The sequence below is a fragment of the Sturnira hondurensis genome, unplaced genomic scaffold, assembly GCF_014824575.4.
Source record: "Sturnira hondurensis isolate 20B ecotype Veracruz unplaced genomic scaffold, ASM1482457v3 Scaffold0017436, whole genome shotgun sequence".
NCBI classification, from domain to species: Eukaryota; Metazoa; Chordata; class Mammalia; order Chiroptera; family Phyllostomidae; genus Sturnira; species Sturnira hondurensis.
Window position 1 is genome coordinate 10,771,004 of NW_028090067.1, and position 27,747 is coordinate 10,798,750.

At 41.4% G+C, this 27,747-nt stretch overlaps 1 protein-coding gene across 5 annotated transcripts in view; it reads right to left on the reverse strand.

Annotated features, from left to right (window-relative positions):
* Window positions 1–1,950: 1,950 nt before the first annotated feature.
* The window catches only part of SLC41A2 (solute carrier family 41 member 2), an 88,678-nt gene continuing 62,881 nt past the window's right edge, over window positions 1,951–27,747 (reverse strand). For all 5 annotated transcript variants that reach the window (XM_037068550.1, XM_037068549.1, XM_037068552.1 and 2 more), the window contains exon 11: window positions 1,951–5,169. In XM_037068550.1, coding sequence (XP_036924445.1) covers window positions 4,984–5,169 — 186 coding nt within the window. In that variant the 3' untranslated portion in view covers window positions 1,951–4,983. The remainder of the gene's footprint in view (window positions 5,170–27,747) is intronic.

Consider the following 27,747-nt stretch of genomic DNA (forward strand, 5'->3'; position numbering starts at 1 on the left):
GGCACCGCTGATGCTGGTTCGTCCCATGTACCCAAGGAAGACAGAAGTAAAATTTGAAGAATTCATTCTAAAGCAGGGATGTGTGAAATTTTTTGTGTGCCATGGGCCAGATAGTAAATATTGTACTTCAGGCTTTGCAGCCTATACAGTCTCTTTCACAGCTACCTAGTTCTATCAAATGGGCATAGCTGGACTCTGATGAAGCTGCATTTACAGAAACAGGCAGCGAACTGGATCTGACCCCTGGCTGAATCCCAGCCGCTGCATGTGGCAGAGGGCCCAGGGCAGAGGCATCACTTGGTTGGGTCCAAGGGTGGCCCTAGTAGGACTACAGTATCAAATGACAAATGCCATCTGTAATTTTGGTAGGAATGGCCAGATTCCCCTCGACAGAGCTTTTCTTGTGGTACATTTATCATTTACCACCAGCAATTGTGTCTGTCTCCCCACACACAGCCTTGCCCAGACAATGTTTGATCTGATTTTGAATTTTTGTGGTTTTGATAGTGAGAAATGTTTATCTCAGTGTGATTTTCATTAGCATTTTTTTCCGTTTGAGCAATACTGAGCATCTATTTTTTATGCACCATCTGTCTTTGTCTATTTTATTATTTCGTTGTTGCTCTTTTTCTTCCTGCTTTGTATTATGTTTTTCACATGTTGAGATGAGCCCCTAGCGTGTGCTCTGCAGGTGTTGGACTGCATCGTCTGTGTGGGACAGTGAGGTCACAGTGGTTGATAGTGTTTGGAACTATAACTCTAGAATTCAGGTAAGGGGCCTAAATTGGAGAACTCAATTTGGGAATAATCGTACAGATGGCATTTGAAACAATGACATGGGTTACATCACCAAGGGAGAAAAAGTAGAGAAGTAATGAAAAAAATGAGTGCATAAAAAAACTGTGGTACATTTACACAATGGGATACTGCACAGCAGAAAGAAAGGAGCTCCTACCCTTCAGGACAGCGTGGATGGAACTGAAGAGCATTTTGCAAAGTGAAATAAGCCAGGTGGTGAGGGACGCTAATCAACAAAACAAGCAAGCAAAATATAACCAGAGACATGGAAATAAAGAATAAACTGACAATAACTAGAGCGAGGGGAGGGGGATAATGGGGTAAGAAGGGGAAGGGTTGTCAAGGAACATGTATAAAGGACCCACGGACAAAGCCAAAGGGGTAGCATTGAGGGTGGGAGGTGGGGATGGGTGGTATGGGAGATAGTGGTGGTGGGAAAATGGAGACAACTGTACTTAAACAACAATAAAAAATTATTTTTAAAAACCTGAGCTTTAGTGCATTCCAACATTTAGCAATCGAAGAGGGACCACCAGCAGGCAGAGAGGGGCTTCCAGGAGTGCAGAGAATAAAAGCAAAAGCCAGATGTTTTGGGAAGCCAAAAGGAAAAAGCATTTCAAAGAGGAGAGAAACCATCAAATCCTTTTAGAGACCAAATAAGATGAGAATCCTTATTAAGAACTGATCACTGGATTTGGCCACGTGGAGACTGTCACTGACCTTGACAGGGATACTCTCAGCTGAGTGGTGGGGACAAAAGCCTGATCTCCCAGACAGCAAAGAGATCAGAGAAATCTAGGCTGCGGGACAGTTAAGGGCTAACCAGATGTCTGAGGTTAGGAATGGAAAGAACTGTCTGAGCGGCCACGTGTCTTCACCACGTTATCCAGCCGAGCTGCCCGGTGAGTACGAGGATGGTTGTGGAAGGCATGTGGATTGATGGACCCAGGAATCTAAGCTGCACAATGAGAAGCGTGCTTAGAACAGTGAACAGGTGGTAAAGCAATGGACTGGAGGTCTCGTATAATAAACAGTCAGAGCCAATGTGTTATTCTCATCATTGCAACACATACACAGATCACCCCAGTCTCTCCTGGGCTCCACACAGGCTGCCTGTCTGTGCAGCTTATCAAAAAGTACATACAACCAGGCTGGGTAAACAATGCTTTGATTTTATTCTCATTTGCACTTAAACAATTCGAGGATGAAGGATGCCCATTATAAATGGGTAGACCACACCACAGATATACAACAAGAAAGCCCCAATACTGACTTTTAAGAATGTATTTCCTTTGGTTACATCACTGATGGTCTATGATGTGGAATTTTGGATGCCTTTGAGCAGATACATTACTCTAAGTTCCCATTTTATCATGATCTAAGAAACTTAATTTTTTTTAAAGAAAAAAAAAGGTTGATGGCCCCAAATAAAAAATACATTTTTGAAAAATTATCTGCAGGTAAAGTGTCTGGTATGTTAGTGAAGGATGAAGTTTGGAAAGCAGGAATTTTTACACTGTATAAAAATAAATGCTGTGAATTTACATTATTTAAGACTGATAAGAAATGGCTTTTGTGGGTAAATAAAAGAAGTCATCTATCATTTGCACACTTATATAAAGGTTTTTTTAAAAACCTTTAATGTAAATGTTTTTTAGAGGAAGCTACATCCCTCTTATAAAATTAATCCAGGTAATCGATGACCGATTTTTCCATGTCTTTCCTTTTTCTATTACATGAGTTTTAGACACTTCATTGTTGTAACCACGACTGGGTAGCAAAATGGAAAGAAGACAGAACTCAGACCAGTCATCCTAGTTATTTTTCAGCATCTATGGAAAACGACTACCTCTGGGAAGGGGGCGGCAATGAAATGTCCTATGAAGTAAGTCGTTGTTCGTCATTCCAACGTATCCACTTTTCTGTGTTCTCCTGGGTCTTATGAACATGAGGACTTCCCAGTTGGCTGCGCTCATCATCAAGATACATTAAATGGGGTTTTCCCCTGTCTGAGATCTGTAGGCAGCGGCACTGCCTACTCAGACAACCCTGCCTCTCCGTTGCTCTCCCGGTGAGTTGCGTGTGCCCGGTGCGTCTGTAGGGTCACAGAAAGAGATCGGCTCAGGAGATCGGACACGTGGTCTTCAGCCACAGTTTGGTCACTTTGCAGCTGTGCCACCTGTAAAATGTAACTTCTCTGAGTTTGTTCCTTTTGCTGTAACGCAGAGAAAGAAAAATCTACTGACCTATTTCACAGGTGCTATTGAGAGTACTATAAATAATACCGTGTATTTGAATGTGTTTTAGATTGCGGAATGCACCGCATTAAAGCGGCTGATGAATGCTTCGAGAAAATGTGGTCTGCAAGGGAAAAAATGTGGTCTGCTGTGCACTATTTTACGTTAAAAATCAAATAGAAGTTATCAGGAAATAAAAATGCTTATGAATCATACAGCCCAAATGTAAACAAGCAATTTACAAATTCTTTACAATAAAATAAAATAAATTATTTCTGGATTTTTTTAAATAAAAAGAAATCTTTGCAGATAAATATTCATCAGTGTAACTTAATCATTCTTTCTTTTATAAGAATGTTCACTATGTGATATTATAATTCTCCAAAGGAGAAATTCTACAATTCATTCAGCTCTCTGCCTTAGAAGCTTCATTATAAGGCAGAAGAATGGAATAATTAAAGTTTTAAAATAAGCAAAAATATATAACTCTAAACCACAGTCCCCTTACTGTAGAGTTCAACAAGAAGACCTCCCCTAGCATGTGCGTAAACAACCCACTGTTTACATCACATCAACAAAGACAAGTAATTTCAGCCATGATGACTGAAGTTAATGTGCATTTTTCTTCCCTTATCGATTAAATTATTACATATCCGATGGTCTTAAGAGATTGCACTGAATTTTTAAAAAAGGAACGATATAAAAATGCTTACGTACTGAATAACAAGGATGTTGGTCAAGTATTTGGAATATAGATCAGAGTTTTAGAAAAATATTTGAGACATAGCAGTGTCTAGGATTGTAGAACAAGGCCTGTGCAAACCGAGGATGTGTCCAGACATGAGCGACCAACCAACTTCTCTTACAAGACGGGACGCCTAACCGTCTCAACAGACTTCTTTACAAGAGCGAATGAATCACTTGCCCATTCCAAAATGTAAGCTGATTAAATGGCACAGTTCTTTTGAATGAAAAGAAATTATTATAATGTAGGTAAGAAACACTAAATTCTGGGCAGTGACAAAATTTTTTGACCAAATGACAAAAGTCTATCCAAAAATCTGTTTAGGAATATCTAGGTAATGCTAATATTCTGAAAGCACTATGGCCTTTGCTATCCACAGGCCCGGATTCAGTTCTCCACCACAAGTGTCCTTCTCTGCCCCACACACAATTTTTCACACTTTGTCTCTACAAACACAGCTTGGGTTACCTTCTGTTTTTGACCGCTAACTCTTCTGAGAAAGATCGACATTCTTCCAACAAATCAATGACCAGAAATGACCCACTGTTTTCATTACAGAATGCTCAAGGTCATTCTGTGTTTCAAGGGCAGCCTGCCAAGAACTCGCAAAGGTGAAATTAAATTAGCATTGGCACAGGGAAATCCACAGAAGTGAATTTATCTTACACTCAGCTGAACATATTTAGGTCATGTTAGGAGCACGTGATCGGCAAGTTTATCCTCATCTGGTAGAGGTGGGTATAGTTAAAACTATTAAAAGCTTGGTTGGGCCCCTTTCATTTTATGGTATGCTTTGTGGCACCGCACATCTGTGAGACAAGACATGCTAAACTAGAACTCTCCTCTAAGCTGGCATTGTAAGTTAAACAATAATCAAGTACATTTCTGCTATGTCTGTGGTTTTAAAATTATTCATTGTAAACACCCTACATTCTTTCCTATTTAATTAATTTCAGAGCTTGAGCTCATATCTATGTCTATGCGAAATTATCATTTCCTCTATGAAAAGCAGCATAAACACTGTCCATTCTGGTTTCAACACCAAGTCCTTTTAAAAACGTTAAGGCCATGTAATTGAGTCAGGGCCGACGACAGCAGACCCTGGCAGAGGTCAAGCTACTAACTTAAGATTTTCGAGAAAGAGCCTGGGTGGTTATCTTGTGTTTTCCTTCTTGGTAACTTGAGAGCAGTTTGTAGGACATATTAGTCCCCAACATCTCCATCGCGATCTCCGATGAGCCAGAGAAAATGAAAACTTAAGGCTAACAACGCTGTCCCGAGCAGATCGCCCAGGGCCGTCAGGTAGGGGATGGAGAAACTGTCCGGGTCCTTTCCTTTCCTCCAGAAGTGATGGACCATCCAGTCGGCAATCCACAGCAAGGTAAACACCTGCAAGAGAACACCAGGGGTCACTCCTGTGGCCTGGGCATCGCGGGCCTGGTACACACAGCCAAAAGTCTAAACGGCTGCTCCCTGAGAGTTCACAGCAGGTGCCTAAGGAGCGTGCTTGAAAATAAGAAATACTTAATTGGCAGAAAGGTTTTCTTTCCCCCAGAGAAATATTTGATGTATCTCTGCAATAAATTTTTTCATCAACATTTTACATACATTGTCTCATTTTCTTCTAGCCTCCTGGTAACCACAATCATCCTCATATTTAATAATATTGCACAACTGCCGAACCACTATTATGTTTCAACGTCTGTCCATGAGAATCCTATGAGAAGGAAGAAGACACAGGCAGCAGGATATAAAAATTAAAATTAGGGATCTCTTATCACTTGAGATGCAAGGATATCAGTTGACATAAAGATGGAGAACTGACCATTCATTCATTAATTATAAGGCCATTTGTGGTTTGCCAAGGACAATTTCAGTGCAATGTAAGAACAATAAACACAAGGTAAGTGCATTGAGAAAGGACATGTCTATACAGCTACAGACACAGAAAGAGTCAAAATACTTTAAAGTGCGATTCAAATACTAAGGTAATATGTGTATTTTCTAGGATATCCGGAATAGTATAAAGACCTTCGTGGTGCTTTGTATTTGGGCATCGGATAAAATATTTTTTTCTTTGATCCATTTAGAGGAAGAGAATCCTCTCATTTGCAAACTCCTGAAGAATTAAAAGGGATCTGGGATGAGAGATGTTAATGTTCAGTGGTTTGGGACAAGCTGGCAAGTACCGTATGGTGATTGAGAACACTTTTCTACAACTTACTAGCTGACTGTAGACAAGTTATTGAAGCTTTCTGACCATTTCTCCAAACGAACACTAGCGATAATGATAGTACCTACCCCATGAAAATGTTGTAAGGAGTCAGTAGACTCAGTAATTGAGTGCCCGGTACACAACTACCCATAGTGTCTGCTATTAGCAGATTTTAACAGTGCCATTGCTATCACTATCGGTGGCCCCTCAGATATTGGGGATACTCGGTGTGTGCAGGAGGAAGCCTGCTGTAGGCCCAGAATCTATGCCAAGGGTCTACTACCGGTCACTGTTCCATCAAGCCAGCCAAGGAGGTGAAGTGTCTGCCGTGGACTCTAAACCTCGTGTGCTATAGGTTAGCTCTGACACCTTTACCAGGAGGATGAGTGGCTTGTCCAAACAGGGACACATACGCCCAGTCCAAAGGAGTGAACTTCAGGTATCTTTGGACACCTGTCAGAGAAAGAAGTTGTACTTCAATGCTATTAGCTTTTTCCCACGTGAGGTTGATGCTTCCTTAGTGTTTTACCGGCAAAGACTGTGTTGCTGGTCAATCATAAGGTTTCATCAGGACAATCTCGTCTGTGTGCGTTGGAAGCATGGACTCTCAGAAATAACCCTGGACTTGGAGCTATAAAATCCAAATCTGATTTCCAGTTCTGCCATGTATCAGCTACATGACTCTGGGTGAGCTTCTCCCTCTCCTGAGCCTCGATTTCCTCCTTTGAAGAAAACAACCCTGAGAAGGGCCTATAAAGCTGTCACGCTTACTTTGAGATGAGTCACACGAGCCGCAGTGCAGGGGGAGGAAGAGAAAGGTGACGAGGCAGCTCGTGGCAGGTTAGGGTCATAATAGCATAATGCAGAGACCAAGGCCGCGAGTCAGCCCAGTGGGGCCTGGACGGGCCGGCCCACTTCTGGGCCCTATGTTAGGAGGCACTTGCTCAGCCCTGCGTCTTCGGTGTCCAGCAAAGTGACTCGCTTACAGAGCCGACACTCAACATCCAACTGAACGCACGAGAATCAGCGGAGACTCCTCCGAAAACAAGAGCTGCCTGCTCTGAGCAGGAAGCGGGGAGACACAAACACAGGAAGGTTACTGTTCAGGAGATGCTAGTTTATATGAACACATGGCTTCAAAGGGTAGGGTTTTAGGCTCGAGGATAAATGTCACCATGAGGCAAAACTGGAAAAACAAACACAATCTGGGCTATCTGTAAACAGGACGAGTTATGTGGTAAACTCTGTATTAATGGGGTCCATGGAGATGCAACAAAGAAATCTGCAGATGGAGTGAGTCACGTGGGCCGGGAAAAGCGTTTCAGAGGGAATGAGGCTAATCTCTACACGGCTGGCAAAAAAAGAAGTGAATCATAACTTTATAACTTATTCTAACTTTATGTATTGGGTTATAAAGTTATTTGTACGTTAGGTTATACAGGTATATTTATATATTTAAATAATATATAACTTTATCTCTATATTAGTGATATATAAATATATTATGCAAAGACATTTACATATTAGATGCCAGCCATATGTGGTGTATATAGTTTACGAACTCCTTGCACAACATCTGCATTGAACAGGAGATTCATCTGAAGCAGGGCCTGGCAAACTAGAGCCCCTAGGCCAGATTCAACCAGCTGCCTCTTTTTATAAATAAACTTTTTAAAAAGATTTTATTTATTTCTTTTTAGAGAGGGGAAGAAAAGGAGAAAGAGAGGGAGAGAAACATCAATGTGTGGTTGCCTCTTGCACAGCCCCAACCAGGGACCCGGCCTGCAACCCAGGCATGTGCCTTGACTGGGAATTAAACCAGTGACCCTTTGGTTCACAGCCCTCGTTCAATCCACTGAGCTACAACAGCCAGGGCTTATAAATAAACTTTATTGGAACACACCTCTACCCACTTGCTTACTTGCTGTTTATTTAGTCTAATATTTAATCCCCACAAGATTCTCATGAAACAGGCACTATTATTACCCCTAGTGTTCATTTGGACACATGACTCAGAGAGCTGAGGTACCCTGCATTCAGACTTGTAAGTACCCAGTGACACTGAGGCCTGCTTAAGAATCATTTAAATGTCTGTATATGGACTGAGCAAATGTCTACATGATCTCATCATTCCTGCAACTCTTTTCTCTAGGTAAGGAAAGATAGCCTTACTTAAAGGATAGCATTCCTATCCTTTATGACATATAGGGAAATGAAGGCATGTGTAGAGTGTAAGAAGCCTGCCCACGATCGCATGGCTCATAGGGGGAGTCAGGTCAAACTCATGTAAATCGAACACTAAAGCCCATGGTCCTGCCCATCAGTATAGTACATTGTTTCAATTTAAAAAAGAAGAAGAAGAACTCTACATGGGTAACAGGAACGTAAACTGGCACAACTCTGGAGAGCAATGTGGCAATATCTATTAAATTTGAAGATGTGCGTCTCCTTGATTCAGTAATTCCACCTAGAAACAACAGTATTTTTTCCTTCTGCAACACGGGTAAGGGGTAAAACCGTCCACTGCTGAAGGAGGCTGGCCGGGAGTTCTGCGGACTCCAGGTCCCTGGTGGCTGCCCAAGGATGGAAAGACCCAGCACCTTGGGGTAACTGTGGAAGGCATGCATACATGAATACTGCGAGAAATGTGCAAGGGTATTCATGGCACCCTTGTTGCGGAGATCAAAGATGGAAAATGAGCGAAAATGTCTGTTGACAGAAAACTGGCTAACTTAGCTCTTAGGTCACACAACTGAACACTAACTATATAGAAGCAAAAAGGAATGAAAAAGAGCTATGTGAATAAATATGAATACGTCTCAAAAGCATGAGGTTGAATGAAAAGGCAGTATAAGACTATGCAAAGTATATGATTCTAATAAGGTTTACAAAAATGAAAGACAATAGACTTGTTATTCACAGACACACATCTGCAGCAATAGTATAACATGACAACGACGCATACCGCTTTAGAAGGCTGGTGACTGTCAGGAAGGGAATTAAAGGAGACCAGGAAGTGATACACAGGGAACGCCAACCATACATACGATGCATTTTTATTGATCATTTTGCAACAGTTGGCTAAATAATTTCTTACAGGTTGATAAAGCCGGGTGGCAAATATTCAGTACATGATTGCCTTTCTTTCCTGACTGCCTGTACATCTGTACTTCGTAATAAAAACTAAGCAGCTGGGCCAGTGGTAACTCACTAACCTGGGTGGCGTGAGCTACAACTTAGAACACCTACCCCGAGGGACACCTGAGAAAGGAAGTCAGTAAGCCCTGCAGAATCCCTGAAGCGTTCAGACTCGTTAAGTACCCAGTGACACTGAGGCTTACTTAAGAATCATTTAAATGTCTGTGTATGGACTGAGCAAATGTCTACATGATCTCATCATTCTTGCTACTCTCCTCCCCAGGTAAGAAAAGAAAGTGGTGTTTTCTGGAGACCCAGGACTCAGGACTCAAGGACACTAGGAAGTATGAGGTACTGGCTGAGAGTGAGGGTTAACTGGAAGTTGGCATCGTTGATGGAGGAGATGAGCCTGCATTTGGAGGGCTCCCAGTGACACAGCCGACCCCACGCCCACCAGTACTAATATGTCCCGTCAAGAGTCCGAACTCGCTTGCAAGCTACTTGACCTCTCCAGGCCCCAGGGTCCTCCCTGCAAAAGAGAGATAGTAATCCCTATGTCATAGAGACGATGACATGAGGATTAAATAGTGCAGAATGCTTAGAATAGTGCTTGACGTACAGAAAGAACATAAATATTTGCCATGATTCAAAAAAATAGAGCAGGGCATATATGAAGAAACAAGCATCTAAGGGAGCAACGCCTCAAAATCCCGACAAACGGGTTTGCAATCTCCAAGTCTGGGCCCAATTCATCGACCAAAAGTTGAAGGTAAATCAAGAGCATTTTAAGACATCCATGAACTCAGAAAACTTTCTCCATATTCTTCTGTGGAACTTTCTCAAACGTGCGTTGATGCAAAATGAGGAGAAGAACCAAGAAAGAGAAAGAACTGGGACCCAGGAAAGGGACGAGGCCACCAGAGAGCAGGGAGGGAAGCCCAGGAGTGTGCGGTGGGCCAGGGCCCCGAGCCAGACCGAGCAGGCGGATGGGGCATTCTGGAAATGAGACCTCTGGGGGAAGGACAACTTGTGAGCAACTTATGAGCAATGATCTCATATAAAAGAGTCATTATAATTATAATTAGGAGCAAACACTAATTACGGGTATATGATAGCTGCAATGGAGCACATGGGGAAAAATGAAGCGCTGGTACACAGAACTGTGCAAGCGAAAAAGATAGGGCGGTTATCTCCAGAAAAAAATTAAAAACAGATCAAAGAAATTGTAATACACCACTTGCCTCTGCAATGAATGATATTTATGGTCTCAGGTTATAAACACTGCTTACTGATTAAATAAAAAACGAACTTTACAACATTAGAAGGATGGAAGTTGGGGCAATAACGCAGGGGGTAAGACAGCTAAATCCTCACCCACCATTGCAGAAAGCCCATCACTAACTTTTCAGTGGATAAAGCAAAAGGAGCAACCCAAGTTAATATATGGAGATAGGTAACAGAAGAAACAGCTGACGGAGCTCTGGAGGATCCTAGTATGTAGTGTTTTATACACACGCACATAAGGTATCTTTTCAAAAAACATATGTATGTTATCTTTTTCAGTATGGGACCCATAAATGGGTGCTGAAATCATTTCATGCAGCAGTCCCCGACCTTTTTGGCTCCAGGGTCTGGTTTCATGGAAAACAATTCTTCCACGGACCAGGGAGGAGGCCTGGTTTCAGGATGATTCAAACACATTACATTTATTGTGCACTTATTTCTATTATTATCATATTCTAATAGATACATATTCTATACAACTCACCATAGTGCAGAATCAGTGGGAGCCCTGAGCTTGTCTCCCTGCAACTAGACGGGCCCCTCTGGCAGTGGCGGGAGACAGTGACACCCGAAGTGTGTTGCTTCTGTCCAGTCTACTCCGTAATCTCGTTTCGGTTGCAGTCACTGCAGAAAACCCTGCTTCCCAAGGACAGGATGTTGGAAACGGAAGCAGGCTTTTCAGTGCGTCTGTGGCAATCTCGGGATATTCTCTTGGTATTCAAAAATATTGCAATGTTCAAGATTTTACTGCCTATGTTTTATTCTAGGACTTTTTTAGTTTTGAGTTTAACCTTTAATTCTTTAGTCCATTATTGAATTTATTATTGTATTATAGCATCAGAGAAGGTGGTCTACTTTCATTTTTCTGCATGTATCTACCCAATTTTCCCAACACTATTTACTGAATAAACTATCTTTAATCCAAAAAATAAATAAATAAAGGCAGCTTTCTGTTTGCTGGCAGTCTTAGAGTGCTCTGCTGTCTCATCACTGGGTCTTTGCCCTTTTTCAAAGAAGCTCTCCAGCGATGTCTGTTGTTTACTCATTTTGGGTAGGGTTGGCTTGTGAGCTTACATCGACTGTGACTGAGACAAGTGCACAGTGTGGGGGCAGGAGACGTGGATGGAAGTGGTAAATAAAATAATGGGCCACCTGCAGACTAAAATAAGTGTCCCATTCTGACTTAAAGTCTGCCACTGGAGGTGGCTGCATGATTGAAATACATCAACTCACCAGCCACTATGAAGCCTGCCACCAGATGCAGCTTCATTGTCACTTGCCCCGCTCACTGATAGAGTTTTAATACGAGTCTGCAAGCACGTGGTTTACTATGGTCTCTGTGCAGTCAAACCTCTCTGCTAATGATAACCTGTATTTGCAGCCGCTCCCCAGCACTGGCGTCACCTCTACCTCCGTCCTCAGGCATTAGATTCTCGTAAGGATCATTCTGCCCAGATCCTTCGCCTGCACAGTGCACAGTAGGGTTCACGCACCTGTGAGAATCTAATGCCACCGCTGATCACCAGTTGCCCACAGCTGCGGCCTTCTGAATCATCTGTTTCTGTGGAGGAATGTTCAAGCTTAACTCAAAATGTGATGCAGATTCATTTCTCCACTTGCTCGGTCATTTTGAACGCGGCAGCCACCAGGTACACGTGCTCACTCAGTGGTGTCTACCGCCCCCACTGACGAGTACTGTGAAGTTGTCATTGTTCATGCATGTGCACTCCAGTCCACTCTCCTTGGCTGCCCGGTTACATCGATGTTGTGCAAACTGTTCTCACTATATTAATAATAGCTGGACTTTTTCCAGACAGACCAAATATTTATGTATAAAGAAAATATATAAATATGCATGCTTTGTTTTCAACATAAACATATTTCTTACCGAAGGTTGGGGTCAAAAATGTTTGAAAGCATACTGGCTGGTGTAGCTCAGTGGATTGAGCGCGGGCTTGTGAACAAAAGGATCACGGTCCGATTCCCAGTCAGGGCACATGCCTGGGTTGCAAGCCAGTTCCCAGCAAGGGACCCACAAGAGGCAACCATACATTGATATTTCTCTCCTTCTCTTTTTCCCTTCCCCTTTAAAAATAAATAAATAAATAAAATCTTTAAAAAATATTTGAAAGCTACTGATCTAAAACATACATCTTACATGTTAGGTTCTGGGGATCTAACATGTAAATCACATAGGGGGGAGACTACGCCTTCTCACTATTTGCTTCCTTGGTTTCTAACAAAACACGTACATAGGATAAACCTGAAACAAACGTTTGTTGTTCACGGGGCTCTATCTTTGAATAATGGTGTTACTGTCAACAAGGGAAGAAGAAAAAAACCCTTTAAATCTTAGTTTCCTCATCTCTAAAATGAGATTACCATTTCCTACCTCACAGGCTGGCTGCAGAAATTAAACGAGATAACGTATGGAAAGGGTTAAGCCAATGTTTGCTATAGAGCAAGTTCTCCATAAATCAGTGCCATCATCACTGTTCATTGAGCATTAGGCTAAGAATTTATGACCTTTGCTTAAAAGGTTGTTGGAATAGACATAGGAATAGGTTGTTGGAACAGACATCTTCTCACCATTCTGAGCCTTACTCGGGGCCTCTGTAAAATGGATGGATTTATGTCTTCACAAGTTTGTTCTAGTTCTAAAGCACAAAGATTAGAATTTCGGTGTCACAAACGACCTAGCGATTGCTGAATTAGCTTTGGTCTTCCCCAACTCTTTCCACGTTCTTACCCCAGCAATAGGGTTTATCTAGGTTCACATAGCATGCGATTTCTTTTTGAAGCTATTGTGGTGACCTAAAGTTCAAGCTGGTTTAAATTAATTGTTTTTGCAAGTTAGACAAGGATAGCAGTGTCTCCTTTGAACACTGTGTATGATGAACTACTAAACTCACATTAACTATCAGATACTTCTTAATGCGACATCTTTTCTTTTAAAACTAAGTGGCAATTTCAGAAATGCATGCTTTTCAGGGTGAAAACACATCAAGGAAATCAAACTAAGGGTAAACTGTGTTTTCACATCATCTGTTTGTGTTTTATGAAATATGCATAACTTTTTAAAGGTAAACATACCTTCTGGAAAGGCAACTTTGTGCCCCAGCTAATTATGCACGTTCTAGATGTATTCCTTGGATTTGAAATAAATATAGAAAGGACAAGAGTATGTACATTTGCTTTGGACGAGAGTGGCTGCCTTGGCCAGCTCCTTTCCTGAGCTGGAATCGACATGCCCATGTGCTAGCATCCCCTGCTGTGCCAACTGCCCGCGTCAGCCTGTGTGTTGTGGGCAGGAAGATGGCTTCTTCGGGAGAGGAGTGCTCCCAGGTAGGACACAAATAAACATCAGGAAAAGCTAATTAGTACAGTCCTTCCTAATTCCTAGCTTGCAAAGGCTGAATTCATTTCCCCTATAAAAAATGCTTCCCGAATCCCTTTTCTAGACTGGAAACTTTACACATTAAAATTTAATATTTCAATGTCTGCTAAGGAGAATTTAGGATTATTAGTCAACAGGAAGCCAATCCACTCCTGATATTCAGACACAAGTATCTTTTCTTTGATCTGAACTGCACTGTGAGGTGGCAGGTGGTGGAAGGTGAGGCATGAAGGAATCTTATTTTGAGAAGGAGCCCATAATGTTCACTGAACTTCCCAAGGAGTCCAAAAATAGTTAAGACATTCTGTCCAAAAGAAACTCTCAGAATATGTTTGAGGAGACACATACAGCATTATTCATAGCCTTGATTTTAATAGCAAAATACTATGAACAACCTAAAAGTCCATTAAAAGAAGGATGGATAAATTAATTATGGAATATTCCTACAATTGAATATTATATTGCAAAAACAGATGAACAGCTATGCATAAGAACAAATCTGTCAAGTACATGACTTTCTAACCACTTTGCTTACATTTGAAGCTAATACAGAATAATATCGAATGTAAACTGTAAATGAAAAATGAAAAATTTTATAGAAGAATTCATCTCAAATATAACACGAAACAAGATAAGAAAGTCACTTGAACCCGCATTTACTATGATTCCATTTTTATAAGTTTCAAGTCCATGCAGAAATAAAAAACATGATGTGGGTATTCAAATATATGCAGTAAAATCATAAGGAGAAGCAAAGACGTGTCAGCCAAACAATTCGGGATCAATAAAAAACCCACCTATCTGCCTTTCTTTGCTCTGGGAGGCCAAGGGAGGGGCACAGAAGGGGCTTTCAAAGCCACAGGTCCTGGGGGGACTGTATTTCTTACGCTGACTGATAAGTGTTGCCCTGGCGTTCACGGTACCATTATTCTTTATTCCTTGCGTATGTCATTGTTGTAAACACGGGTAGAAAATGGAACTAACTACCTGAAAAACTTTAAAATATCTGTCACATGAAAAGTCAGATGTGCAGCTGTGAACTTCATTGGCATAAAGAAATATAATTAAACCCTGAAAAGAAGACAATAAATTTTAATGGGAGGGTGGGGGAAGGAAGGAAAAGTAACTGAGATTTGAAACCTAGAACATAGATGCTTTCTTGACATAGAAGGGCCTAAAGTCCATGGTTACAGACAGAATATGGAGGAAAACAGAGAATAATAAACTTGGACACACAAAAAGGAAGGTGTTTAATTAACCTAATTAACATCTTGGAAACGGGTGGCCATGAGAAGTGACAAGTGTGAAAGCCCAGACACAATCAGCGTGGACTTCCACACGTGTCACATAAGGATCTATAAACATAATTACTGCTGCTGTTGGAATGCTCAGCACACTCAGAACTCGACGTTCAGAGAATAAAAATGTGGAATGTTCACTTGGCAGGAATCACGGACAGAAACACATCTACACGAGATTTAGATATTCCGCATGTCTATACCTGTAAACACACAAATGTTCATTTAAGTGAACTCAGACCTGCATAAAGAAGAAACTTTGCAGTTTAAAGGAAGGTAACATGATTTGCTCTTGAGACTAATATGAAGGCTGGAAAGAAACCAACATCATTCAATAGGGGAAAGAACAGTTTTCCCAATAAATGGTGCTGAAACAAGGGGTAGTCGCACAGAAGAACAGAGACCTCAATCCATAGCTTGTACCATATATAAAAACTAATTGAAAATGGGTCAGAGATCCCCATGAAAGATAAACCTAAAAAAATAAGAGAAAATATAGAAAAAATATATGCCTCACAACCTAGGTACAGACTAACATTTCTTGGAGCACAAAAAGCACTAACCATAATTTTGTAAAAATTGATGAACGGAACTTGGTTAAAATGGAAACTCCCACTGTCAAAGTGCGTGGTTAAGAAAACGAAAGGCAATGCACAGACTGGGACAAAACACTTCTGATACGTACATCTGACAAAAGACTTGAATCCAGAAATCGTAAAGAATGCTTACAATTCAATAAGTCAATCAAATGTTTAAAAAATGGACTTAGCACTGGAACTTCAGAAAAGAAAACATGAATGGCCCATGAACCTGTAAAAAGATACGCAGGACCATGGGTCACCAGGTAAGTGTACGCTGTAACCAGCATGGGACACCACCTTCACACCCACCGGACTGGCCAACGGCAGAAGGACCAACCATCCCATGTGACGGGGAGGATGGGGAGCAACTGAAACTCTCAAACTAATGAAAACGCAGAACATCATCAACCCTTTGGAAAACAGCTTGGCAGTTTCTTGTAGATTTAAACTTGTATTTTTCATAAGACCCAGCCATTCTACTCCTGGGTCTTTACCAACGAGAAGTGAAAACACGTCCACACAAAGACTCGCACATGAGTGTTAACAGCAGCGTCACTCATCACAGCCCCCAGTGGGCACAGACCACGTGCCGATCAGCAGGTGCCGGTGTACATTTACCCAATGGAATACTAAGCAGCAAAAATGGAACAAATTGCTAGTACACGTAACAATATGGGTGAATTTCAAAAGATGCTGAGTAAAACGACAACAAAGAGTCCGTATTTAGATTCACTTACAGGCAGCTGTGGAAAAGGGAAACACGACTTATAAGGAAAGAGAGTGGGTCAGTGGAACCGACTGCAGGCAGGCATGAGGGAGCTTTTTAGGGGTGAAGGTGATGTCCGACATGTTGACCGAGGTGGTTGAGATGGGGGAGCGCACACATGTCAGAACTCACCAAACTGTGCCTCACATTTCTAGGTGTAAATTCACATTTACACGCCCTGTTTAGAGAGGGAGCTCCTGAGAACCTTTAAGGACTTTGGCGCGGAGCTTCCTCCCCAGCCACGGCTCACAGCAACGGTCAACAGACTATGGCCCACGGGCCAAGTCCGGCTCCCTGCCCATGTGGCCCATAAGCTAGGAATGGTTTTTACATTTTTAAAAAAAAATATTTATTTACTTTTTAGAGACAGGGGAAGGGAAGGAGAGAGAAAGGGAGAGAAACATCAATGTGTGGTTGTCCTTTGCACTTCCCGAGTTGGGGACCTGGCCCACAACTCAGGTGTGTGCCCTGATGGGGAATTGAACTGGCGACCCTTTGGTTTGCAGGCCCGTGCTCAATCCAGTGAGTCACACAAGCCAGGGTGGTTTTTACATTTTTAAATGGTTGGGGGGAGGAGGAGTCAACATGAACATTTCGTGAAATTTAATTTTCTATGTCTGTAGGTAAACTTTTGTGGGGACATAGCCATGCTCATTTATTTATAAACTGCTTACGGCTGCTTCTGCACTGTCATGGCGGAGTTGCGTACTTGTGCCAGGGACCGCGTGGCCTGTGAAGGCTAAAATGTGGAGCGTCTGGCCCTTTGTAGAAAATGCTGACCCCTGGCCCAGAGGGGAGGGCCCCTTTCTGCCAGCCTCCATTAACCAATAATGAAATCAGGTTAAGTTCTTACTCCTTGTACTTATCCTGTGATAGAATAAAAACAGAGGCTTTGCAGTAATACAAGTTCAAGTTTTATCTGCCACTTAACTACCATTACTTTAGGGACCTTTTTTAAGCTTTCAGTTTTTCAAATCTGTCACTTGGAAAGTAGGGAAGGCTATATATATATCTCAGAGGACTGCTAAAAGGATTAAATAAAATCATATAAACAAAATACATATTGGTGAACATGTAGCAGACATAAAAACTACTAGCTGATATTCTCCTTCTAAGCAGGGCATCCGCCAACAGCGGCCTGTCAAAGTCGGGGGCTGGGGGACAATGAGCCTGAGCGGCCACCAAACAGGTTTTGAAGTAAAAGGCACAAGCTACTGTTTCCTACTTGGCCTCATTTCTATTCTGGCAGAAGTCGGTTATCAAATTTTGTTTATTCATTCACTTCAACTGTTAATGGCTATTTCTGTACTTAATATAAATGTAATCATGGAGATTATGGGCTCTTTCTATGCCTCGCCTTGTATTTGTGAGAGTCCCAATATTGTGGATATGTTGTTGCATTAAGTTGTAGACCATTCAGGACCCTTGCTATACGGAATTTCATTGTGACACTTTATTTACTTTCCAAAATAACTTTTAAATTTAGCATTCTGTTTAAGCGGCCAAGATGTTAAAATATCTACATTATTGTAACACTGAAGTAGTCATTTACAGAATATTTTATTTGTACTTATTAAGCATACAATACTTTTTAAATAAAAATTTCATTTCTTTATTTTTAGAGAGAGAAAAAAGGAAGGGAGAGAAACATCCATGTGAGAGAGAAACATTAACTGGTTCCCTCTCCCAGGTGCCCCAACCCCTGGGACAGAACCCACAACTCGGGCATGTGCCCTGCCCAGGAATTGAACCAGCAACCTTTCACTCTGTGGGACAACACCCAACCAACTGAGCCATACTAGTCACAGGGCATATAATACTTTTTTTTTAAAGCATCATCTTCAAATTGTTTTCCGTGTATGTTCTACCTCCCCCGCATGTCTGTTATGCCTTTAGATGACAAACCTTCTTAAGCACTTGCCCTGTCACCCAAAGGACACTCAATATATCTTGAATCCAATTTAACAAATATTTATTTATACCTAACATAGAAATTTCTCTGGTAAGCTTTCTGGAGCATTGAGAGAAGAATAAGACATTGTTATTGCTTTCAATGAGAGCAGAATCTAAATCAAGAAACAACTGAAATACCTAAAATAATCCAGGAATGATATAAAACTAAATATTTATTTTATAGACGTTTACTGTACCAGGCAGGGGCTGGATGTTGAGTCTATCAAGATGAAAAAACATAATCCTTGACTGAGCCTTAACTAGCAATGTCCTCTGCTATCCTCTGGAACAAAATGGAGGGGACCTCAGCAGAGCTGGAAAGTGACACCATTAGAGAACCTAAACCGAGGTTCTCCAGAGCACCTCCCAAACCACAGAAGTTGACTATTAATCCAAGATTCTCAGAACAAAGAGATGACCACACAAAGTAGACAGCTTCCATCCAAGACCATCAAAATAATAGTTCTGGTTACAGACACCAGACTGGTTTTAGACTTTCTTTCGGCCAACCAAAACCATTCCTGACACTTCATGTTACAACTGAATTAATATTACAGGTGAAACAAAGCAATCTATATCCAAGCTAAAAGAAAAGGCAGCTATTACAGGTGAAACAAAGCAATCTATATCCGAGCTAAAAGAAAAGGCAACTTGACCATCTAGGAAATCTCTAGGGTTTGTTTTCTTGGTCACACTTGAAAAATCTTAGGTTATGGTTACGGTAGCGAAGTATTCGAGAAGGGACCCCCCCAAACACCTGGAATTATCTTCTGAAGGGTGGGCCCCTTATGGTACAGGCTTCCCTCACTGGGTGAGTGTTCTAGGAACCCACCTGTACCAGTGCACCAGCTGGCAGTGTTGTGAGATGCTGTGTTTGGTTTCAGTGAATTTTGTTTTTAAAACTTTTTTAGCACTTTTGGCCCTGGCTGGTGTAGCTCAGTGGATTGAGCTCCGGCCTGCGAACCACACGATCGCAGTTCGATTCCCAGTCAGGGTACATGCCTGGGTTGCAGGCCAATTCCCAGCAGGGGACTCATGAGAGGCAACCATACATTGATATTTCTTTCCTTCTCTCCTTCCCTTCCCCTCTCTAAATAAATAAATAAAATCTTAAAAAAAAAACTTTTTTAGCACTTTTGCCCATTTCATGACGGGTGATTTACAACACACCTCCCCACACCGTGCTTGGTGTTCAGCAGTTTTTGATGAAAAACTGCGTCACCCCCCCATGCTCCACCCTCCCTTTTCACCCAAACTTGCCTCAGATGACTTTTTTTTGTTACACAGGATGGAAAAAGTCCTCAAAGGGAAATGTTTTGCCATCATGAAAGAGGTAGAACAAAAAACAGCAGAAATACTAAAAGGCATCAAAATCAACGAGTTCAAAAACTGTTTTGATCAGTGGAAAAAACATCTCAATAGGTATATTGTATCAAATGAAGAGTATTTGGAAAGTGGCTGAAGTTTAAACATGTAATAATAAATATACTTCTCTAATAAATAGATTCCAGGATTTTTAGGTCCCCCCTTCTATTCTAGTCCCTTCTTCCAATAACTTCTAGTTTTGTGTGTCTCCTAGTCAGTTAGTGTTTATTGTGCACTGTCCCAAATGCTTTGACACAGCCACTGTCCTGGCAGGTGTTTCAATACACAACTCAAAGACAAAATATATAAAGCTATGCCGACTGACTCAAACTGAAATCAGATTTCCACAAACGAAACCCATTTTCCAGAAGAATCAACACCAGAAGGGAAGGTCCGGACAATCCTTAGTGGTCTCCTCCTACAGCTCTGACTGAGCGAAGAGCAAAAACTGAAATGGAGAATGTAAAAAGTCCTCACACTCCTTACCCAGGAAAAGACTATTCATGGCCATGTTAACAAGAAGCCACCGGAACTGGTTTTAAATCCATTCAACCAATAACAGCTTACCTTATTGAACACGTTTTAGAAGCCAGCCAATCAATGGCAGCTTTTGCTTCTGAGGTAACCAATCAGGAATAAATCCAGCCCAGTAAGTATGTACATTTCTGAGGGCCAACCAAACAACAGTAGTCCCACCCCAGGAACCATACGGCTGTAGAGACATCAACCTGCTCAAGCGTTTGAACATCTGCCAATCCCTGAACTCCACACTTGCCCAAAACCCTGTATCAGATCAGCACTTTTCTGCTTGGAGAGATGTCACTTGATTCCAGCATAGCTCCCTTACAACAGAAAAAAATTCAACTTTGTCTTTTCCTTTCTGATACTAAGGTCTCATCACCCTTAGACACCTTTAAACATCCCTTTTAATGAATGCAAAAATATCTTTCTGTAATACATTTCTTTAGAGGGCACAAAAGTAATTTAGCTCAGTTTTGTTATTCAGAACTAACACAAATATTTAGCTTTAAAAGAAAAAAGTAGTATGGTGCTAACTATTTTTTAAATAAACACTTTTAATTAAGAAATCATTGAGGTTGGTATTCTGGTGGTGAATATTCTGGGGTCATAGGCAGCCAAGATTTTATTCTGAAAAATGTAATGGTTTTTATGCTTTTCAATGAGTGCTTTCACATGGTTATGCTCTAAGATTTTTTGTAGATGATGTGAAAATTCCTCTAAGTCATGTCTGCAATCTCAAGCAGGGTTTGGAGCGCAGGCAGTAACGTCCTAGGCAGAGCACTAGAAAAGGATGGCTCAGCTTCTGTGGTCCTGCCTTCATCTTACTCAGACTTGACACGACTGAAACAAGCTCCATTTCTCAATGACTTGCTACCCAGGGATCCAGGATGCTGGCCTCTAATGAGGCAGGCAGCCCTTTCATCTTTGAAACAGAACTGGCTTACAGCCCAGGCCTATCTTTCTAGAGAATTAATCATAAATATGGATTTCAGAAACTCAATTTAAGACCGCATAACCTAAGCCACAATAGTGTAATCACACTATTGTATCACAAAAATGCGATCACATGGCTAAAATCTCCAAAAATCACCTATTTTAATTTCCTGCCTTAACATGACCATTATTAATCAACTCTCAAAATTAAAGTAGATATTTGTACAAACCGAAAAAAATTGGAACTGGACATCTTCCCCTCACTTTCCCTTTATCATTCTCTGCACGCTTTCCTCCCAACGACAGCTAACAGAGACAATTAAGAGACGAGGCAGATTCATCCCACAGAATGGAGAATGGAGAGGTCCTGGAATCCAGCTGATTTAAGTCCTGAGGAGTGAAAAAGGGTGTGACTGAGGTCATACCAACTGCTAAAGTCCCCTGGTTGGTTAGCTCTCTCCTTTGAGACAGCATCCGGGAATAGGATTTGAGTGAGTATCAAAATATCAAAGACATAACTACACCACTTAATGTGTGCCACACATTACTATGTGCCAGGTGTGTACATGTATAACTACTGTGCAAAAAGGAGTCAGTACCCTCATTTTATAGGCAAGAACAAGAAGACCTCAAGGACCACGTCACTCACCCAAGGCTAAGCCAACTGACTTGCTCATCTATTGCATGGTTGTTCTGGAATTCCACAGAACTACATTTTTCCTTATTTAGGAGAATGGCTCTGAGGAATGGAGTATTAGAAGTATGGTTGGGATTCTTAACACTTGATTCCATACGGCCTGACTCTCTCACTGGCATCATGAAACTCATTGCTCCCGTAACCCACAGCCACTATGATGAGGACATTAAAATAATGGAACAATAATAGCGTGTCAGACGCATTATCTCACTCATCCTCATAACAACCCACGAGGGCTCTCACATACACGTGCCCTGAGGAATGTATCACATCTCTCAGGCTCGGTGGGCGTGGAGAAAGGGTTGAAAATTCTCACTGTACAGAATAAGCCAAACTCTTGATTCTGGTCCTCAAGATCCTTCACGATCTCGCCTGTGGTTTTCAATCTTATTTACTATCATTTTATTCATAAGCCCCATGCTCCAGAAATTCTTGCTATTTTCTATAAATACCCTGAGCTTTCTCATTTAGTTACTGCTTCTCCCTTTGGCTGAAATGGCATGTTTCTATGGATACCACAACACGAAATTCTATCTACTATGAAACGTCCCTCCCCACACAGAAAAATACTCCCCCACTGCTGAATTTCCATAGCCCTTGTCCTCCTCTCAGCAGACTCAGCACTTCTTTACATCCTTGCCTGGATCCTACTTGACTCCAGGACACAAGTTCCTGTGCAATCCCTGTGAAAACAGCCAGCGAAATCAGAGAAGAGAGACAGCTATAAGCCTGCAGAAGTTGCCGTCCAAAAAGCTATGACCCTCACTAAGGGCGATACAAAGTGCCCAGCGCATTCTTGTAAACAGAGGAGCATAGACTGGAGCCAGGCTCAGTCACTGTCTGGATCTGGGTAAATCACTTAACTTCCCTCCACGCCACCTGCCTCATCTGTAAAGGAGACCTAATCGTATAACTTCCCTCACCAGGTTGTTGCGAGGACTCAGTGAGCTCCTACCTGCAAAAGTGCCTAGAACAATGCATGGTTCACAATACATGCTATATAAGTAGCTGCTATTATAATTTTTGAAATATATATGTGTATGTATAGGAAAAGTAGCTCAGATCACCAAACCTGAAGAAAAGAATTGTCAGAGATGAAATTTCTCAGAAGGAACAACTCAGGTGGTAAGGAGGAAAACAGGCTCATGGATGAGGGAACCTGTTCTCTTTTCCTCTCAAAGGTCATGGATCAAGAGGCGACACAACTGAACACGATAAAGTAACTGTACAGATAATGGCAAAGCAAGTTTTATTATAGACTTTTGGGTAAAATACAGAGATACTGGAATCACAGGGTATACCCGGGACCTGCAGGAGTCTATTTCAACAAAAACAAAGATGGCTTCTAAACTTAGAAACAGACCAATTCAAAACTATCTAAGTAGACTTGGATTGTAATTTTTCAGGAAAAGAATGTTTTATATAATGCCTGGGTTCTCTGGCTAACCATAAAAGCCAATTGAAGTTAATATTTAATATTTAATATTTTCACTTTAATAGTAATTATGGATTTTAACATTCACATTCTGTTTTAGTTACCAGATTATTTGAATATTAACATATATTACTAATTATGTATAATAATGCTTTTTGACCAATCACATTTACAGTGGGAGTGGGAATTCACAAGAATGGTACTTAACGAACGCAGGAGGGGAGGTGCACGACAGCCAGAGGCACCGTACCTCCCGGGTTGCCCAGGACGGCAATGGTTTGTACTCGCCACTCTGATTACCGGCAGCTCCCTTTCATTCTCAAAAAGTGCACTGGTTTGGATGAAGATGATACGGTTACCTTAGTGACAGTATCTTCCCCCTAGTAATACAAGTGAGGAAACTAAGCCACAGAATAGTGCTGTGACTTGGCTGACGTCAGAGTTATGAGGTGACCAGAATCAGAACCCCAAATACTTGTCCCTAGTCCAGGAGTCTCCCTGTCATACTGCATGGACTTTCCAGGAGCAAGACAGTGGTGACGGGACTGCCAGGGTGGGGAGCAGCACCTGTGAGATGTCAAGTCTATGGGGGGAGTCGCTCCCCCTCCCAGTGGGACTTCATGGGGCCAGTGGCTGGAAGCTGAGTTAGGGCATCCTTGCTTGCGGACCCTACTTCCGTTTTCTCTGTACCCACTCGTGCCTTCTTGTCCCCCACCCTACTGATATGGGACAGGTGATGGGGGAAATAAGGAATTTTGTTTTGGACATGTTGAGTTTGGGATGTCTTTCCAATTTTTACGTGGAGATACCAGTTTGGGAGTGAGCACTGAAAGGGTGGGGTCTGAAGCCTAGGCCCCTGGTCAGAAGGGCAAGAAGAGGGGGGTTCCACGGTACAGAACAGGCGCCGAAGGGAGGGTGAACCTGACGGAAGAAGCCTCAGGGGGCTGAGTAACCTGCTTCAGTAGTGAGGAAGAAAATAGCAGTGCGGATGACAATAATGAGGATAAACTGCAGCTCCTACCATTATCGGAAACTTATTCTCTTCCAGGAACTCTACCAGTACTTTCTACACGTACGTTAGCTCAGTCCAGCAATTTTCCACCCTTCTCATCTCATGACACACATAAAATAATTACGAAAATTCCAAGACACACCAAAAAACACACTATATTTTGTGCTGATTTGACCAGAAAAAGTGGGTATAATTTTGACTCACTCCCACTGGATGGCTGCTTCCATGTTGGCTGTTGTCATTTTTAACTGGACAATCAAAGGGAAAGTTAAATAGGTGACTAAATAGTCAGGTGTCCCATGTCTTAAAAATCCCTGTGACACACAGGTCAAAAGTCTCTGGCTAAGTGCCCAGAGATCGGGAGAAAGGAGGCCAGAAAGGTAACAAAACTTAACTGAGGACACTAAGTAAGTCACAGAGCAGAAATGCAGACTGTGTCTTCGTGCAACAAGCTCTGATCTTTCTCCATTTTTCTACATTTTGGGATCTTGTTTTTTCCCTCTTCTTTCCTTTGTCATTTGTACGGGATCACAGAGAGTCTGGCTTATACATGTTTTTCTTCTGTGGAAACATTTGTTTTTTATGTTTCCACAGTTAAAATCATTACACTGTAGCATGTGACTGCGACTTCAGCACTAAGATGTTCTCGATGCTTTTTTAAATTTATCTTTCAGTTACACTTTTGTCAATGCTTCTTTTAGTAATAAACATGTAGACCATATTCCTGCCCTACGCATGTTCTACTGGATGGGAAATGGAAGGTGTTTGCTCTTAATGTGCACTATTTGTGCTGCGGCTGTGTTCACATCACAAACCATATGTCCTAAAACAACCATGAATTATTATTTTTAAAACATAAACACTTCTTAGAAATTCATTAATCAATATTAACCAGTACCCCATTTTATTATGCAGAGCATTCACTTGCTCATTTAGGGTGGGCTTGGGATTTGCTAAGAACAATTTTTCTTGAGAATACAAACCTGTTGTGAAATATGAGATGGTTCAATTTACACATAACTATAAAACTTAACAACAAATATTGCCTGGTAATAATATCTGAGGAGGCATCTGTTTTTTAAATTATATTAATAAAAAGTGTATGTATTACTATTTCATTAGAGTAGTTCCCAGCAACCACATTTTTACTATGTGACCCTGTTCCCACAACATCCTACTAGGCTAGGACTAGAGACCAGGCCCAGACCGACCACTCCCATTGGCCCGTTCAGAGGGGCCTGGAACTGGACTCAGAGAAGCAGGCCCAGCTCCACGGTCCCCATGCTGTTTGCACTGTGGGGTGGACTTACTCCACTGAAGTGCAATGCAGAACACATCAGGGAAATGCACATTAAAACCACAATGAGATTCCATCTCACACCTGTCAGAATGGCCATCATCAATACATCAACAAACAAGTGCTGGGGAGCATGTGGAGAAAGGGGAACCCTTTTGCGCTGTTGAAAAGATTGCAGTTTGGTGTGGCCACTGTGGAAAACAGTATGGAGGTACCTCAAAAAATTAAAAATGGATGTGCCCTTCGACCCAGCTATCCCACTCCTGGAATTATATCCAAAGGAACCCAAAACACTAATTTGAAAGAACATAAGCACCCTTATGTTCACTGCAGTCTTATTTACAATTGCCAAAATACGGAAGCAGCCCAGGTGTCCATCAGTACATGAGTGGATAAAACAACTATGGGACATTTACACAATGGAATACTACTTGGCCATAAAAAATAAAGAAGAAAACTTCACCCATTGTGACAGTATGGCTGAACCTGGAAAACAATGCTAAGTGAAATAAGCCAGTCAGAGAAGGACAAATACCATATGATTTCATTCATATGTGGAAAACAAACAAATCGAACTAACAAGGAAAACAGCGACAGACTTGTAGATAGAGAGCAGGATGATGGCTAAGTAGGGGGACCTTGAGGGGTGGAAGGATTGAAGAAAATGGAAAAAGCACTCACGGACATGGACATCAGTGCAATGATGGCTGGGAGGAGAGAGTATAAGGGAACTGGTAAAGGAAAAAATAACATAAAATTTAAAAATAAAATAAAATTGAAAATATCAAGTGTTTCTTTTAAAAAAGAGCATCAAGTAAAGGGGGAAGACTATGCATCCTAAAAGAGGCTGGGAGTCGCGGCGCTGGAGGCAGAATGCTTTCTGGACCTCCATCTCTCTCCCTCCAGAGGTGGGGGTGTCTTCCTTCCCTCCAATTCCGTGTCTAGCTTTCTATTTCTTGGTAAATTCCCATTGGTGTGTAAGCAAGTGCCAGTAGCTTTCAGTGACTTAATCTCCAAGAACACTGATTAGGATACCCATCATTTTGCATCATATGCATAAAAATGTAATGTTTTATTACAATGATAATAGATAAAATTTTCTTTCCTACAGTAGCAATAAACTCAATAATTATTTTTAAAGTAGTGTTCATATTTATCAATATTCAAGTTTCTCATCAGCTGTACTCTTCACTCCAATTACCCTCCCCCCCCACACACAAAACCTTTTAAAGCACTTTTTACAGAATGAAAGCCAAGCACAGGCACTAAGTTTGATTCCAAAGGGAAAGAGGAGGAAGACCTTCTTGTAAGGAGAGTGAGTCTTAGGGTCTTTCCTACCCAGCTGTGTCACGTACTTCCGTCTAATCTCCCACGACTAAGAGAAGATCCTAAAGGCAGGGAGTATGTCTCCTATTTCTTTTGTAAATTGGCACAATACTTGGAATATCAAATGTTCTGTATATTTGATAGAATCTCTAGATTTACAATTCTCAGTTTTACATACTGACAATTTGTTGTCACTCCACTGTTTAAAGGAAATATTTTCTTTCTCCCATGTGGAAAAAACATATAGCCAGGAGCAATGGTTTTCTACAACCAAACTTTCAGTGAGTTTCTCGTAGAACTTGGTGCTGCTAGAATTCTGTAGAGTTCTTCGTAATCCAATTTTCTGAAGGAAACAATCAGTACCTCAAAATAGGGAACTAAAAGTTTCATTTAGAAATGGTTTACATTGTCTACCAATTTCATTAAACACTTTGTTGGAATCCAGTAGGCACCTCGGGCTAGAGGAGTCTCATTTTTTTTTCCATTTAGATTCTTTGGCAAAAAAAAAAAAAGTCAATGTGCTCCATCTTATTGCCTCTTGTAGGGTATGTCACCCAAACCCTCGGCTTTTGTCTTTTCACAAAGAATTTCTAACACAAAGGGGAACTAGTAGAAGCTTTAAACAAAACAGGGAACTGAACCACCATGTACTGCCATTCCTTCATGGCTCGAGAGATTGCTAGTCTGTGTATTTGACTGAAGGTTATCTTTGAACCTTCTCAGGTTTATTATGCAGTCAAGGTACTAC